The 19,146-nt window shown below is 52.4% G+C and overlaps 2 protein-coding genes across 8 annotated transcripts in view; both read left to right on the forward strand.

The window, feature by feature from the left end:
• The window catches only part of LOC122386717 (phosphatase and actin regulator 4-like), a 126,443-nt gene extending 110,713 nt beyond the window's left edge, over positions 1–15,730 (forward strand). For 6 of the 7 annotated variants that reach the window (XM_043376201.1, XM_043376204.1, XM_043376199.1 and 3 more), the window contains 6 exons: positions 2,342–2,586; positions 4,480–4,748; positions 7,780–7,818; positions 10,458–10,846; positions 11,937–12,040; positions 14,793–15,730. In XM_043376201.1, coding sequence (XP_043232136.1) covers positions 2,342–2,586; positions 4,480–4,748; positions 7,780–7,818; positions 10,458–10,846; positions 11,937–12,040; positions 14,793–14,981 — 1,235 coding nt within the window. In that variant the 3' untranslated portion in view covers positions 14,982–15,730. The remainder of the gene's footprint in view (positions 1–2,341; positions 2,587–4,479; positions 4,749–7,779; positions 7,819–10,457; positions 10,847–11,936; positions 12,041–14,792) is intronic. The other variant, XM_043376200.1, reaches the window with a different exon arrangement.
• A 1,233-nt stretch (positions 15,731–16,963) lies between these two features.
• LOC122386710 (alpha-1,6-mannosyl-glycoprotein 2-beta-N-acetylglucosaminyltransferase-like) overlaps positions 16,964–19,146 on the forward strand; it is a 55,638-nt gene continuing 53,455 nt past the window's right edge. Inside the window, exon 1 of the mRNA XM_043376187.1 lies at positions 16,964–17,262. The gene's annotated coding sequence lies outside the window, so the exon portion shown is untranslated. The remainder of the gene's footprint in view (positions 17,263–19,146) is intronic.

Below are 19,146 nucleotides of genomic sequence, written 5' to 3' on the forward strand. Positions count from 1 at the left end.
ACCGCCACGAGCTGCTTTTACAGACACCTTAGACGGACGCATGCTGCTGGCATGCCCTCCTTGAACTGTTCATATTGTCTTTCATTTCTTGGTTTTACTGGCTTCTTTTTGATTTCATAGACGAGTGGCTTGTAAACAACACGGGTCGATTGCGATTTTCTGCCTGAAAGCATGCTATTATTCCAGGGCTTTGACGATGTATCTCACGCGTGGTATCGAGTCTTGCCTGGCGTTGTGTCTGTACGTCTCGATGTCATGTATTATGTAACTATGCACGCTGCGTCGTTGGGCTGTATCCCTCCGTATGCCTGTTTTGTCCCGAACATCAGCTCGTTACGGAGCGCTGCAGGCTGGCGTCTATGTAACGTAAACCCCGGGCCCGGTGTGGTGTGCTCGTTACCGACTGTCAATGCTGCGGGCAGTGAGGACGCGTGTCAGCCCCCGTCAGCCGTCCGGCCGTCCGTGTGTCTGTCTGTGTTCGTGTGTGTCTGTGTGTCCGTCTGTCTGTATGTCCGTCTGTATGTGTGTGTCTGTCTGTGTCTGTGTCTGTGTCAGTGTGTCGTGTGTGTCAGTGTATGTCGGTTCGTCAATGTGCCTGTGTCCGTCTGTCCGTGTGTGTGTGTCTGTGTGACCGCCGCACAGTGGCCCTTTTTCAGAATTAGCACGCATAAATTCAAAATATTTTTTCTCTTCTTTTGAGTAAAAAGCAGTCTAATCGTGTGCAAAACATTCCAAACTATCCGATGGTGCCATTTTTACCTCCTAAAAAATAATTATCTTTGGTAAAACTGACCGCAAAATCGAAGTTTGTCGAGAGGCGCGCGGACACCACCGGCGGACCCTAAAAAGTAGGGTGAGATGAACATCAATTTGTAAGACTTTCGATGAGAAAATATTAAAAATTAGTGGCATGGCTGTGAAGCTGAGTTTACGTAGAAGCCCTAGAAACCACTATTTTGATTGTATAAACTTAAATAGACCACTTTTGCCGAATATTGTGGACACAATAACAGGACAATTATTAACTGGAGATGGCGGCATACATATGAAGCTTTATGTTAAGTAGCACACTCTGGAACATGTCGTATTATACATCGTTCGAATCGCCGATCTCTTCTGACCATGTCCACCAAAGGGCATCGCGCCATTTTGCGCCATTTTGCTTCTACGGTGGATAACGTGAGCCAGTTCAGTCCGCGAGCGGCTGTGACTCCTGTTCGATACGACTAAGCTCATTGGCCTGGCTCGAAGCTGGTGTCACCTGGTGTGTGCCTAAATGTGGCTTGACTTTTGCCATAAGATGTGCTAATTGAAATGTCATGTAGGCATAACGCTGTGTCCAAGAAAAACTGTCCGATTTCTTGTCGCGTTTGATGTCCAAGCCGCACAAGTCCCGTGGTCGGCTTAAGATCTAACGTCAAAAGCGCCTATGTGTTTGTATTGTTCGCGTCGCGCTGACCTTAGTTGCTGCCCGGCCGGGGGCGACTAACGGTGGCTGGCAACAGCTGTAGATGCGGTCAAGTGACGCCCTGGGGCGTCCTGGCGGTCAGTGCAGCGCGGTAGGCTGGCGGGCTCGCCACACTTGCGTTCGGAGCGGCCTGGGCCGGCGGGCGAGCCGTGCGAACGTGCGCCAAATCTTGGGCCGAGCGGCCTGTCGCTGTTGGGCCGAATCTCCTTGGGCAGTTCCTTTCTTTTCTTCTCTTTGCATTGGCAGGGAATACGTCCTTGATCACGTGGTGATGTTTTGCACCACTTTCAGGTAATGTGGGAATTAATGCGTGCTAATTCTGAAAAAGGGCCACTGTGCGCCGGTCGATGCCTGGCAATGGCACGGCGCTGGCAGGCGATCGGACCATCAGGCCGCGCTGCCGGCGGCCGCTGACGGCACGCGCCTGCCGTTTGATGTGCCGCCCACCCGGTGTCGCCGGCCTGTCGTGACGGAGACCGTGCCCTCAGCCTGTGACGGCGGTGGTCCGGACTGTTGCTCGGTTTGATGCCGTGCCTGTGTATCACGGAGTTAGCAGATAAACTGTTGCTCGAGGGAAGTTCAGTTTATTATGGCTGGAACTTGTTTGGGAGCGTGAAAAGTCCCGTCGACAGACACCATGTGTTGTGTAGCAACAGCTTCCACCGTTACTTGTTCTTTCGTAACTCTGTCCGTCATTTATGTATGTAATGCCTTCACTCTTTACTGTAGCTTGTGAGCCCACATGCGTTCTTCAATGACATTCTGTCCACAATGTTTGAAAGCTAACACTCAACCTGCCCGATCTGCCGACCTCAAACCTGTGACCGCACCCTGATTGGTACCTCGCCTAACCCACCCGCGTCTTGCCCGCAGCGCTGTCGCACCACGAGTCGGCCGGCCTGCCGCCGTCACTCTCGGAGCAGGGCCTGCGGCTGGCCGAGCTCCCCGAGCCGCCGATGTCGGTGTCGGAGATCGGGCCCATCCCGCCGCCGCCCATGTTCTCAAACGGCGGCGGCGAGCCGGGAGGGGCGCCGGCGCCGCCGCCGCGGCCGCCCACCCCGCCGCCGGCCCCCGGAGACATACCGCCCGACGACGGCGACGAGATGGACGAGGAGGAGGTGAGAGCGGGGGAGAGGAGAGAGGGGATAGAGGGATGAGGAGCAGGAGGAGGGGATTGGGAGGGAGGGGGAGATGGCAGTGGAGACGGGAAAAGCGGAAGGTGAGAGGGGAAGAAGGAATCCAGAGATGAGAGAGGAAAGGTGATAGTGGAGAGAGAAAGGGAAAAGAGATGAAAGCCAAAAAGATCAGAGATCAGAGCAGAAGGGGAGAAACACTTTTGGAGATACAGATGGGAAGAAGGGAGACCTGCATCCTAAGTATAGGTGAGATAATGGAGTTAATTTATTTGTTATTTATTTATTTATTCGCATAATCACAAACAGGGAGCACCCCACTAATAGGTGGAGTCAAAGTCAATGCTGGTGGGTAGTGAGTGGTGCGATGCGCCGCCGGTAGAAGTGTGTGTGTTTATGCTCCACAGAAATAGGATATCACAGGGGTTCCCCGCCGATGACCTGGTGACCTGCGGTAGTGCCGATGGTGTTTCAGCAGTGGGAAGTCCCCGTCTATGACGTACTGGATGGGTCGGCCAGCCACATACAGACAGAAGCTGTCAGAGATGGGGATGAGCCCTGGTTGCCGGGTCCGGCTCTCCCGCTACCCCGAACTGTATCCGGGCTAAAGTTACGTGCCTCCGAAACCGAGCCGCAGCTGACGAGAAAAGTAGATCGGAAGGTGGGCGGAGGCCGCAGGGTGTTGGTTTACCGTGAACTGACGCTCTGGAGGTAACTCATCAACAGTGAATCCCCCAGGCTCACAGGATGTGGATAGTTTGCCGCCGAGTCCCGGACCTGTTCCGTGTCGCAGTCTACTCACGTCACTAGACTCCAGTGACGTCATTTACCTGACCCAGGAAACTTGGTGGATTGGTGGGGATGTGCCGGCATACTGCTGAAACAAATCAGCTCCGGGAACGCAGACTCTGCCGGATGTCCCGAACAAGTCGGACAAGTTGTCTGCCGCTGACAGGCCTGTTAGGATGAGCCGAATTACGCTGCTGCCGGCCGCGCCCGCTGGAACTGAAATGCTGTTACGGTACTCCAGATGTCTCCGGGATTTCTGAACGGGTCCAGTTCCGTGGTGGTTGCTCGTCGACCTGCGATTATTCTCAAGATGAACTCTGTGAATATCAGATGGAGAGATGGCCGCACCGTTGTGTTCTACTGAAGAGCTTCGCTTCAGTACTCGTAATGGGAATCAGACAGCCACCTTACTTATTCTCAGTGCTATAATAGCATTGCAGAAGCTTGCCGAATGGATGTTTCCATTGCCATCAGCCTGTCGGCATTTTGACAGGTCCTGCGCGGCCCCAATGATTGGTGGTGCAATATATTATCGGCAGTGGATGATGCATGGTCTCTCCAGACCGTCTGTCTAGTCAGATACCGACGGCAAGCTACGGCTGCTAAGGGAGGTACCAGGCGTGAATGTAGCCATCTCACCTAGCCATTACCATGCGGACTGTGGCGTCTGATTCCGCTAAATCAGTTTACCTGGGAAGCCTGCCAGGTCCGGTTAGGAATCATCAATTGGGTTTGATCACAGCCATTACGCGCCGGGTATAGGTTGGCCAGTCTCCAACCACTGCCTGACGCGACGAGCTGAGAACTCTTACCGCCTGGGCTGTCAGTTGCTGTTCAATGGTGTAGTAGAACTGACTCATGCCGTAAACTGTGTCGTCGTTACCAGATACCTACTGCTGTTAAACCTCCCGCCAGGTGTAAGCTAATGGACCGGTGGTCTTGACTTTCACCTGAACTCAACTAGCATGACTTATCCCAACCCACTACGACTTACTTGATTATGACTCCATGACCACACTGGACCTTACCTGACCTGACCTGACCAGACCTGACCTAACCTCACCTGACCTGACCCTACCTCCCCCGCAGGTGGTGTGCGGCGACTACGATGATGACGACGACGAGTACTACCCGATGGCGACGGCGCACTCGAGCGTCGACGAGGTGCCGCCGCGCGAGCCGCGGCTCGACCTCAAGCCGCTCAAGTCGGCGCTGAAGAAGGCGCGCCCGGCGCCGGGTGAGACGCCGCCTCCGCAGTCGCCGGCGGTACACTCACCGGCCGGGGGTGGTGGTGGCGTGCACAGCCCGGCCAGGCCGCTCACCGCGCGACAGGAGACGCCCGCCGCGTCCAGCTCATCGTGAGTGGATGGGGAGCGGGGCAGCGGGCGGGATGGAGTTACAGGGGACGGGACTGGTGGGTGGCGAGACTAGCGGCAACGGAAAGAGACGGCAGTGGGAACGGATCATGTGTGTCTGTTTCGGGCTATTCATCTGTTAGAATCTCAAATGAGGCGTACGTGTTCATAAGTGCAAGAAACTTCCAAATCTCGTAGGATTTTCTCGGTTATTTTTTGAATCCTGAATTTGGGCCACGTATTACCTCTTAACCTTCGCCCCAGTGTGGGGGGGGGGGCATATGTTACCACCCTGTAGCGTTTTTTGCGTGTAAATAAAAAACCGCGGCGCTACGCGCCGCGCCGCTTAGGGTAGCTTTTGGTACATCAATTTTGGACAATGTGTGAAATTTTTGACCCCAGGTCAGGTCAGGTCAGGTCACCAGGTCAAGTTAACTGACCAAGCCTAAAAAAGTTTGCAATCATGTCCAGCCTGCAGTGTTTGTCAGAAAGGTTTTAAACTTGGTGGATTGCATGATGTTACGGGTGCCTACAATTTGTATATCTCGGATTTTTTATATCCCTGACCTAAGGTCAGGTCAGTGGCGTGACCTTTCCATTACAATTCAATGGAGAAAAATGAAAATGCCTCTAGATCCGTGTGTACGCATAGGAACAGTCCAAATATTTCAGAATCACAATGATTTGGACCAACCGTGATGACCAGGGTGTCATTTTTGCTGATAGCCTCTAGAAAGGTCATCCGAGGTCATTTGAGGCTACAAACAGATTTTTGCCAATAACTCGCGATTGGAAAGAGATAGAACGCTGGGGATGGTCTCATTGTGTTTGTCTTGCTGAGACGCATCGACTGATATGCAGCATGACCTTTTCCGGTCAGGTCATGACCTTGACCTGAGGTCAAATTTTCAAGTTGACCTTTCAAGGTCAAATTATAGTTCATTCGACGCGTCTCGGCGAGAGGAACACGATTCTGGCAATAGAAATGTCGTGGCTTTTTGTTGTCGAAAGTTATTGTCGAAAAACACTTTTCGTAAAAACAGCTATTTTTGGAGTTTTTGCCCTCTGGAGGCTAAACCCGTGACCTGTTGCCCTCTGGAGGCTAAACCCGTGACCTGAGGTCAATTTTGATAATGACCTTTTCAAAAGAAGAGCTCAAGAGCTATCGATTGCTTTTCCATGCGTTTTTCAAGCTACCATAGTTTCTGAGATAACGGCATGTTTTCTGAAAAATATAATGACCATTGGCAAATTTTGACCTTTGATGACCTCTGGTGACCCCAATATTGCTCTAAGATGAAAAATGACTGAAATACTTTCAAACGTACGCATTGAGAGCTATCGACTGCTTTTTACCGCGTCTTTCTAGCCCTCTTAGTTTTTGAGTTAGAGGTGGGTGGTAACATATGCCCCCCCCCCCCCCCCACTAGGGCGAAGTTGGCGGAGACCGCCACTGGGGCGCGGGTTAAAGGTAGTGTGCCAGCTTTCCTGGACCGTATGGAGTTAATGGCCCAGATAAGGAGAACTGGATTTTTAGAACTTATCCATACCTTCAAATCTCATGGAAACGTCTTAAATTCTTCAAATTTTGAGTACCCCAGTGCGAAATTCGCCCCGACGGGTTGTCGGTCGTACCCCAACCACATTTCACACCACTATGAACAATAAATGCACACACTGAAATCGCTATTACCGATAGGCTCATCCAATCAAGTTTCGATAAACCCGTTCATCATCATCTCCTGCGGTTTCGAACACGCCTGTTAGGTGGTGCGGTAGACCGCGCCCAAAGCCAGGGCCCCGGTAACGTGAGGTAGCCAAGTCGGGGCAGCGTGCGCTGACCCAAGCCGGGGCCGCGCGTCCTCCCGGTGTCATGTGATAGCCCGGGGCTGCCCGCGGGGATGCGGTAGACCGCGCCCAAAGCCGCGGCCCCGGCTTGGGTCAGCGCACGCTGCCCCGACTCGGCTACCTCACGTTACCGGGGCCCTGGCTTTGGGCGCGGCTTCTGCTCATACTTTGTGGTGCGGTGGTGGCGCGTCGGGCCGCGCGCTCTGACTTCGGCCAAGAAAAATGCGTCAGCTGATCATTGTCATTTCTGCCACTTGCGTGTGGTGAAATGGGGTCATAACTTAAGAGACGGCTTTTTCATATCAATTATTTTACATAAAATCATATTTCAAACCATAAATAATGTTCGACAGCCAAATAAAAGAAACAATACCAATACAGGCTTACAGTTTAAGGTTCGACATTGTGTTGTCTACGATTAGACAGCTGATAACTCATTCCCGTACGTCGTAACTCTATAATGACCTTTGCTTATTGTCACATGCGCCGCATTCGCGATTGTTGCCGACGCCTGTTTGCAGGCGTCGGCAACGGCAACAACAACAACTTCGGCCCACTACAGTTGTTATACATATCGAAAAACCGATAAACTTTTAGGCGAAAAAGGCACTATTCCAGGCCCATTTTTGATTTTTTTGCGATATTAGGTAAAAACAGAAGCTTCTTATCCTAGGAAAAATAAAATGGGAAATCATTGGAAGGTGGTACACTACCTTTAAGTGAATATGAAGCATTCCGGAAATCATATCACCGAATTCATTTAAGTAATTACTATTCCCTAGCCAGGCGAAAGCCTGTTCGATCGTTGCATTGGCGCGACTGCCAACCGGTGGTCATCTGTGTGCTGTGTCTGTCTGTCAGGGCCCTGTGCCACACAGTGTCTGACTTCTGGGGTCTGAGGTTGGCTAGTTGGGCTAGGGCTGGGGGAGGAAGCTGTGGCGGTTCGTGTCCTTGGAGGGAAAGGGGCTGGATTACGAGAATTCTCGCCTACGGAGTCGGAGATGATAAGTAGGCAGCGAGGGGGTTTTGGCGTGTGCGCGTCGTGACGTCTCGGATACTCTCTGGGAGTCGGAGGGAATGTGGCAGTAGTACTGTACCGCCCTGTGTCTGACCTCTGGAACGGAGGAAAGGGTACTGTGCCGTCCCGTGTCTGACCTGCCCCCGCCTGCCCCGTCTCACGGTGAAGGGCGCGCCGTATGCCCAGTCTGCCGCGGATACGGTTCAGGTAACTCCGCCGGGCTATGAGCGTCTCTCTCCGCCTGCTATGCCTGCTGCATGTGTGTCGTGTCGGCCGGCGCGCGCCGTGCCGCCGCTCCCCAGACAGGGTGGCCGCTGACGGGGCGCAGGTGCTCACCAGAACAGCCCGGGATTACCCTCGGTAACTGACTGTATCGCCGGCCGGGCGGGGCGGGCTGGATCGGCTGGGAGAGCTCGCGGAGAGATCCGGTGGCATGGACGGGCTTCCCTGGGAATCGACTGATCAGGGCGCTTGGCTATTTATTTCTGAGCGAAGTTCTTTCGTGTATTAGTTACGGACGTGTTTGCTCTCGTATGATTATTTGGCATGTCCGTTTGTCGATGTGGGGCTTCGTGTAATTGATGAATGGAAGGGAACGTAAATGTAATGGAGACCATTCGGTTCACGTTCACATGATATGCTTCATGCAATGCGCATCTATGTTCGATTTAGCCTGGTATTATTATTGTATGTGCACAATGGCGAGTTAACCCGCGCCCTGCTGGGGGGGGGGGTGTTTGAACACCCCCCCCCCTTGTGGTTTTTCGCGAATATCTCAAAAACGGCGGCGCGGAGCGCCGCCGTTTTTGGTACACCTTATCATACATCAATTCTACACATGTTGTGAAAATTTCAGACCAAGGTCATTCAAGGTCAGGTCACCAGGTCACTTGAAGTGACCTCACCTCATAAAAACTTTCAATGTCTGTCATAGCTACACCGAGTGACCGATCGCTTTGAAACTTTCAGCGATTGCTAAGAGCAATAGCATGTACAATTTGTATATCTCAGAATTTTGATATCGATGACCTAAGGTCAGGTCAATTTTGCGACCTCCCCATTATAAGTCAATGGGAGAAAATTGAAATGCGCCTCTTTTGGATGAAAGACATTATAAACACTCCCAAACACCGAATTACAAGTGGTTTAGACACACTGAACTTAAAAATGGTGTCCGTGACCCTTGTTTATGCCCTGAGGTCATCTTAGGTCACGAATGGTATCTAACAGTTTTTCGCAAATAACTTTTGATAGAGGCATGCTAGAGCGATGAAAACGCCTTAGATGTGTTCAGCTCGACGATACGGATCGACTGATATGCAACATGACCCTTTCCGGTCAGGTCATGACCTTGACCTGAGGTCAAATTTTCAAGTTGACCTTTCAAGGTCAAGTTATAGATCATTCGATGCGTCTTGACGAGAGGAACACGATGCCGGTAAAAGTAAGCTCGTACAAGGCTTGGGTCAAAAGTTATTGCAGAAAAACTGTTTTCAAAAAAATCGGCTATTTTTGCAGTTTTTGCCCCCTGCAGGCAAAACCGTTGACGTTAGGTCAAATCTGAGAGAATTACTCAGAAAGGGCGTTAATAGGGCTATCGAATGCGCTTTTCCGCGGCGCTGTAGCTCTATTGGTTCCCGAGTTATGCGTTGGCTTCTTGGAAATTTTCGACATTCGACCTGGAAATCGGCGAAATTTTGCCTTCAATGACCTCTGGTGACCTGACCTTTGACCTGACCAAAAAATTGACCGAAGTGATTTCGTCATTATTTTTTACGCTCTTTCGAACGCCGCCTTCCCCGTATCGCTACGTGGCCCAGGAGCCGAGTTACAAGGGGGGGTGTTCAAACACCCCCCCCCCCCAGCAGGGCGTGGAAATCCAGGACCCCCAGCAGGGCGCGGGTTAATGCACCTTCTATCGCTTTTATCGTAGCATGCTGGCTTTGAATATTCAGTGAAGTGCTTTTGATCACCGCCAAATCACTTCAATGTTGTGCTTCTGGTGACTTGATGAATTGGGTACTGGGTAGGTTCCAGTCACATCGCAATCGGCGCACCAGTGTGGCCATGCTGGTTGTCCGGCAGCTACGTTTTACCTGAATATTCTCATAAATGTGGACTGTGGAGGGTCATGTGACGCGGTTTCTCCTTCACCATCGGGCTTCTAGTCGATAAAGTACTGGTATGCTATATGAAACTGCCTCCCCTCTTTAGGTCTGAGATCGCTCACATGCCACCCTCTTCTATGTTTTTCTGTTTCCTCTGGCCTGCTCCACACATTTGGTGCCGGCTGGTAAGCCGCTAGCCACTCTGGTGATCCGTCAGATCCCTGATTGCGTCGTCTGGTCCCGTGGGTGATCCTCTCTGACCCTCTGTATTCCACCCGACCTTTGGTGACCTTTGATGACTCGTCTCTGGCCCCCACTGAGACCCTGTTCAACCCCCTATTATGCCGTGCCCCGCCCCGGCGACCCAACCCGTCTGACCTGATCTGACCTGCCCTGGCCCCGTGTCCCCCACCCCGTCTGACCTGATCTGACCTGACCCGGCCCCGTGTCCCGTCAGACCGCTTTGGCGGCCGGGTGACCCCCTCTGACCTAGTCTGACCCCGGTGCCCCGTCTGACCTGCCCCGGCCCCGTGTCCCCCACCCCGTTGCCCCGTCTGACCTGCCCCGGTCCCGTGTCCCGTCAGACCGCTCCGGCGGCCGGGTGACCCCCTCTGTCCTAGTTTGTTTGTTTGTTTGTCGTTTATTCATGATTATGGGCATGGACAATGGACAGAAATAAAGTTGAATTGTCTGACCCCGGTGCCCCGTCTGACCTGCCCCGGCCCCGTGTCCCGTCAGACCGCTTCGGTTCGGCAGCAGTTCCAGCTCGGAGAACAAAGAGAACCGCCCCTCCCCGGCTGCCGCTGCCGCCGCCGCTGCTGCCGCTGCTGCTGCCGCCGGGGACGACAGTGACGATGACGACGGGCCGATCCCCTACCGCGACGACGACGACGGTCCGGACAGCGGAGTGCTGACGCGGCTCGGCTCGCGGGTCCAGCGCACCGACAGCCTGGCGCTCAAACTGGCGCTGCGCCCCGGCCGGCAGGAGCTGATTGACAGGAACATCATCCACGCGCAGACCGAGCAGGACCGTACTGACTGGCGCAGTGAGCTGAGCGCCAAACTGAACCGGCGCCTCAGCCTGCGGCCCACCGCCGAGGAGCTCGAGGAGAGGAACATCCTCAAAAGTGAGCGGGGGAGTGAGAGGGGCAGAGAGGACGTATCATCTGGGCCGGAGGGATGTCGCGCGGCTGTCGTAGTCGGGAAAGTTTTTTTTAGGCTTTGAAGGGTGGCGTCAGTAAGACTTTGATGAAATATTCTGGAAACAAAGATAGCTGATCGGATCGGTCAGTTCTGTTTTAACACTTGGGCTAGGCTTGCTTGTTCTGTCTTGACTGTTCGTCAGTCGATGCAGACACACTAGTTCTGTCCCGTTGCCGCCAGCCACATCGACTGGAGAGGGGCTAGTCCGTGCTCCTACTGTCCTAGTGTCCTATGTATGCTGACCCACATCTGTTCCCCTCGAGGAGTCGATCCGGGACATGGAGAACGCTCCCCTCCAGCCGGGAGCCAGTCTCTCTCCCTCTACTGACACAGTTATATGTCCGTCTCTCTCTGCAGCCATGTCGCTGGAGGAGTCGATCCGGGACTTGGAGAACGCTCCCCCGCTGTGGGGGGCCAGTCTCTCTCTCCTCTTCTGACCCACATCTGTCCCCATCTCTTAAGCCATGTCGCTGGAGGAGTCGATCCGGGACATGGAGAACCGGAAGGTGACGCTGCTCCAGTCGGGGGGCCAGTCTCTCTCCCTCTACTGACACAGTTATATGTCCGTCTCTGCAGCCATGTCGCTGGAGGAGTCGATCCGGGACATGGAGAACGCTCCCCCGCTGTGGGGGGCCAGTCTCTCTCTCCTCTTCTGACCCACATCTGTCCCCATCTCTTAAGCCATGTCGCTGGAGGAGTCGATCCGGGACATGGAGAACCGGAAGGTGACGCTGCTCCAGTCGGGGGGCCAGTCTCTCTCCCTCTACTGACACAGTTATATGTCCGTCTCTGCAGCCATGTCGCTGGAGGAGTCGATCCGGGACATGGAGAACGCTCCCCCGCTGTGGGGGGCCAGTCTCTCTCTCCTCTTCTGACCCACATCTGTCCCCATCTCTTAAGCCATGTCGCTGGAGGAGTCGATCCGGGGCATGGAGAACCGGAAGGTGACGCTGCTCCAGTCGGGGGGCCAGTCTCTCTCCCTCTACTGACACAGTTATATGTCCGTCTCTGCAGCCATGTCGCTGGAGGAGTCGATCCGGGACATGGAGAACCGGAAGGTGACGCTGCTCCGTAAACTCAGCTTCCGGCCTACCGTCGAGGAGCTCAAACAGCGCAAGGTGCGTATACAGAGGGAGAGAGCGTCCCTCAGAGCGGCCATGCAAACCGTCCTTAGGGTGTGTGACCAACAGCTCACAATGAAAGTTGGGGCCACTGTATTTTTGCAGCGGATAATATGTGCACGAGGTCCGCGAGGCTTGATGTCAGACAGGCCCCGTCCCGCCATGTTAAAGTTTCGGCTAAGTTAGATCTTGGGTTTGACCACTTACAGATTGTTATTTACAATTTCATTTTCAAAAGGAACTTAAATTCTGCACGAATCACTTTATATCTTTAGAACGAAACAATGACAACAAGATAACCGGGTTTCAGGCTTCAACGACTTTGTTATTGAATATTGGCTGCTGATAGTGAACGGTCCTGAATACACTGGGACGCTCCTGCATATAGGAGCGCTGAGCTGGCACATTTTGGCGTCCGGCGGCAGGCTGTCGGTGGTTTTATGACTGTTGATCGGGGGTGGCCTTCTCTGTTTTCCTGGTAACTTCGGGACGCGTCGTCTGATTGAATCGAACGGTCTCCACCCGCTCCGAATTTATGGCGGAACTTCTGGTCGGTCCCTAGGACTGAAAGCCCCTCAAAGCATACAGATTCGCTCATTTCCTTGTAGCTGTAAACTCTTGAGACGCTGAACCGGGGTCTGTTGCTAAAAATTTGCAGGCAAATGATATAGTACGATATTCTATCATGTCAACAGGGTCCCCAAATGAGGATGTGTCGTGCCCGCCAGTCATGGGTTGCCTATGTGCGCGGGAGGCAGCCAGTGGACAGTAGGGGTGCAGGATTGCCGTGGACACTGGACACCCCTGTCGCACTGCCCACCGAAGAGGTGGTCCATTCCTGATAGAATGGCAGTCACCCTATGTCAGGGCCGCCGGCCGCCGCCGTCGTTCGGCCCACTTCATGGCTATCATAACTCATTGACGACCCGGGCTTCATCACCAGAAATGGTGCCCTCAATTCCGGCCTCTGTGTCACAAACGTATTGACTTCGCCCTCTAATGGCTGGTGATATCAGCGCGCGGGAGTTTTCGGCTGGTCTCCTTTTTGTGTGACACATGTCTGCACACTTCGGGAGCTTCCTGCATTTTAGGGATCCATATTCATTCAACGCCTCGACGATATGTCCTCTTGACATAGGTTGATGCTCATGCTTTGTCTTCAGGCAGAGCAATCTACATTTTTAGTGGTCTGTGTCATTTTTTAGGGAAATGTTTTCTGAACCAGTAGTTTGGAGATTGATGGCAGACCTCTCTGCTGTTCTCAGGGAAGAGCGTGATTTGCCGGTCGGCTTACCTCTGAATCCTGACGTGTGGAGGTAGAATTGTGCCCTTGACTCAGGCAAAACAACGTTGTGGCTTTTTACAATGCATCCGCAAACATCATTGTGTTTCAATTTGGGCGGAACATCCTGGCTGCTGTTTTAGCATTGGCCAGAAAGCAAAACGAATATCATCCCTACATTCCACTTACAGTGTTGTACTAGTCTCTAGTCGACGTATTGCACAAAAGATTCCTCTCAGGCCATACCGTAGTTGATGCAATCGTAGATGTTGATGGTTCAGTCGTACTTGCAATCCGGATAACACACTATTCCCGTGCGTCATTTCTGTCCGAATGGTCGCTCGGGCTGCTCCCTTCCCTTCCATATGCCCTCGCTGTTGTTGGTCAATCGCAATTAGAATAAGATCTCATTTCGATGAGAACTGCTGTTTTAACTGTAGTTTTGTTTTTGGTGCGAACTTGGCATAATGCAGAGCCTTGCAGGCCTGCTTGAGGCAATATTTCCATTTTACGATGTTAAAGCAACAGGCAACAGTTCTTGTTTGCATCAGTGTCAAGTGTTGCCGATCACTGCGCCATTCTGAATTCTGATCGTCTGTCGATCCTCGCCGCCACGCCGCCGCGGAGCGGAGCAGAGGAGTTGCGGCACAGCATCATTACAGGCGCCCGATACCAGCGACATCTAGGGGCAGACATGATAACTTCCCGCTGCTTAGCTGTGTTATAGATGGCTGGCTGTGCGGCACAGCGTAATATCAGGCGTCCGTTGCTAGCGGCATCTAGGAACAGAAACAACAATCTCCCGCATAGGAGCGGAGCAGAAGTGTTGCGGCACAGCATCCTATCAGGCGTCCACTACCAGTGGCATCTATGAACAGGAATGGCGATCTCTCGCCGCCTAGTGGAACAGATGTGCTGCGGCACAGCATCGTATCAGGCGTCCGCTATTAGCGACATCTATGAGCAGCACTGGCAATCTCCCGCCACGTGGAGCCTTGGCGGCGGATCGGATCCCTGCGCTCGTTACCGTACCACTGAACGTCAATTACAAGTGTTGATTGATGATAAATTCGGTGATGTGGCGAGGCTGCAAGGGGACAGAGATAGACTAGACATGAAAGCTGATTTCCACAGAGGCTACGAACGATAGAGAAACATAATAAAGCCTAATGACATCTCCCGATAGGTTTCCGAATACGGTCCGCGCGCCACCCTGTCCTCCTTTTCTTCCTCAGGAGATGGCTGAAGACCCATCGTTCTTCCTTTTCAGCTGGATTACATCGGAATGCGTTTGGTTTTGGGAACGTGTTTGCATTTGTCGTTTTTTTTTTGTGCGCTCAGAATAATTTTTTGGGCCTAGTCAATTCGAAGTACGGTTAATGGAATCTTTCCATTTAAAAATTATTGTTGTGTGTATCTGCGTCCCCTGTTTTCCACGACTGAGTTGGTTCGCCCCGTTTGCCTCAGGTGATTCACTTCAACGACTACGTGGAGGTGACGCAGGCGCACGAGTACGACCGACGGGCCGACAAGCCGTGGACGCGGCTCACACCGCGCGACAAGGCCATGATCCGCAAGGAGCTCAACGACTTCAAGGCGGCCGAGATGGACGTGCACCAGGACTCGCGCCACCTGACGCGCTTCCACCGGCCCTGAGGCCGGCCGAGCGCCGCCCACTGTGATAGCGGAGCCATCTGCCGGCCGGCCGGCGCACTGCAACTTGGCGCCGCCGCCGCCGCCGTGCGCCGGGCGCCGTTCACATTGTTCTCATACCGCGCGTAGGCCGCTCGTCTCGCATCCCATCATCAGGCGCTCAGTGTGACGTCATCATAGCGTGTCTGGGCAGTGACGTCACGGCGCGGGCGCCGGGCGCGTCGCCACCATTGTTGGGAGGGGAGGGGGAGGGGCTGGTTGGCCGCGGCCCAGCGCCGCGCGTAGGTAGCTGTTAGATTTTATCCTCTTAGTTTTTGAGTAATTTGATCATCCGTGAAGGGCCTGCGGCACCGCCCGCCAGCCCGCCCATACAGTGTATATTTTTCAGCTGAATTACGGACGCCCCAAAAATCTCCCGTGTATACATGAATCCGTGTTTTGTATATACTCTTGTGAATGTCATTTGTTTATACTTGTTTTAATAAAGGCATTGTCTTCCACAAGTCAATGGCTTGTTGATGAAAATACATCTCACCTGCAGTGTTATAAATTATGTATTCCATCTGGTACCAACCGAAATATGCATATGCATCTATGCGTCTGGAAATTTACTCACCTACTGTTGTTTCACGGTATCGGGCGTGCTATTTATCTTGTTTTTACGATACCGATGCGTAGCTCGGAGAACAAGATGTGAACACTGGTAAGCCGAAGTCATGTACGAGTAACTAAATACAAGCGCTTTCCGATGACTGGGGGTTTAGATGGGCTTCTAAAGGCGTCTGATACCGTTTGAGTGTGTTGTGAGACGATGCACGATGCAGCTATGGATCTACCCTGACGGCTGACTATACCATAGGAAGGAACCTACAAATATTTTAGTTTTGGAATAAATGGACAATAGCGAGACGACCTAACTGTCGATCAATGCAAAAAAAAAGACGTTAACAAGTACAGAAGCAGCTCGCTCAGTGATGCGAGGGACGCTCTTGTGGGGTTTTCGGCCATCATCTCTTTGAACGGGAACACATCCGGAACGTGAACGACAGGAACCTGGAACATTCTGGAACATCATAGCGTGAAGCAACGAAACGTACATTTTTGGTGAAACAAAAACATGTAGGACAGGACGAAGGGCACGTTTACGCGACAAGGTAAACGTCGAGGGATGTGCGGACTGATTACAAAAGCCACAGTGTATATACAAAAGCGACAAACTGAGGGGAGATCAGTGACCGAAACAAGATTAGGATGCAGTCAGTTCGCTTCATTTTAGTCATTACTCTTTCGCATACTGTGCCACTGCCGGCAGTCGGCAGGCAGTGGCGGACAGCCGAAGACGTTATTTTTCGTCTTTTACCGCGTCGTTTCGGCCGATCTATTTTTCGAGTCCATAACTTCTTCGTGAAGAGTAAAGACATGTATTAAAAACGAACTTTTATCCCTGATAACTAGACTTATCGGTCATTGCTTCATGTCGCTACGTCTCCGATCCCGATGAGTTGTGTTTAGGTATGGTCTTCATCCAGCTTGATACATTTGAAACTGTGCTGTCGTGTGAGATAGGCGATGAAATCCACGGGCAGGGTGCGTCTCCGCCCAGCAACAAACACGCTCCTTCATTTCCGACCAAAGTGACTGCAGCTGAACAATGCCAAAGCAACTGTTTGAATGACGCTTGGAAATGTAATTCAGCCAGAGTTCACGTTCTGTCTAATGCTCATACCATACCAGTCCAGATGGCAGAGATACCCATTGCACATTGATCGCTCATCGCCAGACGTCCCGGAAGCTCTCTTCTCATTGCAGCCGATTGCTAGGAGAGCCAGACATCCGGTGCCGGTCGGTCGGATGCCATTCACTGAGGTCACCGGGTCACAGCACAGGGTCAGTCGGCGGCCGGTCCATGGGGGTAGCGCGGCTGGGGAGGGGCGCGGGGTGGGAGTGACCAGCTGCGGGAGTGGGTATGTCACACGACTCCCTCCAGCTGTGGCCGCGGTGGGGTTCTGTCCGCGCGGAGCGGGAAGCGCAGTCCGCCGTCGGACGGCGCGGACTTCCGTCGGTGCCGGCCCGCCCGCCCGCCGGTCCCGTCCCCCCACCCCCACCGCCGCGGTCAGCGCCGTCGGCAGTGCGCGCGCCCCGGCCGCCGGGTCGGTATTCGGTGCCAGAGACCGACAGTGACGCGCCGGGGGTCGGGTGAGCGGTGTCGGCCGGACGGAGGACACTGATAGTGCGCGGACGGACGCCGGGCCTGTGCGCAGCTTCCTCCGGGACTCCTGCCAAGGTGAGGCTGATAGGGAATATAGTGAGACTGTCCGTAACGGCGCGGGGAGAACAGGGAGCCATAGTTGGACCTGTGTAACTTCCTGAGGAATCGATGAAAAAAGGGAGGAGTTGTGAATGAATCGTGCATGCGAACCCTGTGGGTGTGTGAACTCGATCACCAAAAGATCGCACCCGTGACGTGGTAAATGGGCATGTGATGCGATTGTGTAATGCTTTCTTTGTCATAGATAGGGATTGGCTGCACCTTCTCTTGTCGTAAGTAGGGGAGAGCGGGGCCAGTTGAACCACTTTTTATATATTGACATGCACAGCGAGATCTAGTTGTCATATCGAAAAATGCACAATGCCATGAAAAAATATGCTCTTTTGGCTTTATTTTAAGATATGTAAAATTATGTTTCAAACATATTTTGCGGCCAAACGCATGCTTATAAAACAGCTTTACGCCCGTTTCAAATGACCCCGATGCGAGGGTCAATTGAACCAGCCCATGGGGTCAATTGCACCTATCCTTAACAATGGGATGTTTTCCTCTTTAAGGCCACTTTCTTAAGGAGATATTTTGTCCGGTTTACTTTTCCAAATGCTACATTCAATAGGTCGTTGGAAAGCTAAAAGTGCAAAGTTCCTCATAATAGGTGACATAAAGTACATAGACTATGGTAAAATGGGCGGATGAGAAAAATGAGAAATATCTCAGGCTATAGTGTGCTTTCAAGCAAAAGGCTGGAGAAAAGGGGTCAAAAATTGAGCTCTATTAAACTACTATTTCAGTTTCAAAGCTCATTTCAAAGGTGGACTATTTCCTTTAATGTTTACAGCCCCTGAACAATAACAATTGCAAAGGTCACCGGGGTCCATTGAAACGGCCTGTGGCCCTGTTTCAACTGACCCTCAGAGAAGCGTTTCAATTGACCCCATCCGCTCCCGCCATCTCGCACGCGCCGTAAAGCACATGTCAAACGAGCTGGAGGGACGGCATCATGCTGAATGAAGGGCCAAATAAGGTGTTATTCCGGAGCCAGGAGTTCTTCTTTCAGCAAACAAAGGTATATGATATATCACAAAATCTTCATAAAAACGATTTCTCCCAAACGCCCCTCAAAAACACAAAAACAAGTGTCAAATCAAAATTACCGTCCGTTTGCCGCCCAAACGCCGTTGACAAAGGGAGTGGTCGAGCGCGGATGCGCAGTGGTATCGGCAACGCCATATGTTGCATACTGTTGAAAATAAAGCCATGTTTCATCTGACCCCGTGTTTCAACTGGCCCCGCTCTCCCCTACTTAGTACAAACAACCTTCCTGGTAAGTGTCATTTGTTTTATCTCATAAGAGTTGTCTTATTTTCTACCCGCTTCTTGTGACAGTTGAACCCTCGTCCTCGTCTGGGTTATCTTGCTTATCTTATCTGATATCGTGCCTTCTGCCGGAGCATCTTCCGCCACTCGGCACTCGAGAAGTGTGCGTCACAGTATCAGTATGAGACAGGCGATAGTTGCGAAGGACCTGTCTGTAACAACTGACAATACCCGGCCGTGGAGTGCCCATTCCGTCCTTATTATGTCCTCTGGTCGGACACCTATGGCTCATTCGGAGCATTCGGAGCCTGACTTGTCACTCCGATCAGGCCGACAAACTTCGTTTCAGAGTAATCTTCAGTACTTATTGCGTGGCTCACAGCTCATCGCATAGCTCATAGCTGAAAACTCTAGTCTCTAAGCCGTAGCGTTACAGTCCGCAGTTTGAGGTGTAGAGCTCAAAAGCTCACGATCAGTTTTCACTACATAAAGCTCACAGCAGCACCGCTCTCAGCTTGCAATGTTGTGATCATAGCAGCTCACAGCTCAGAGATCACGACTATGAGCTGTTTTTTTAAGTAT

Source organism: Amphibalanus amphitrite, unplaced genomic scaffold, assembly GCF_019059575.1.
Source record: "Amphibalanus amphitrite isolate SeventyFive unplaced genomic scaffold, NRLGWU_Aamphi_draft 000260F_arrow, whole genome shotgun sequence".
NCBI classification, from domain to species: Eukaryota; Metazoa; Arthropoda; class Thecostraca; order Balanomorpha; family Balanidae; genus Amphibalanus; species Amphibalanus amphitrite.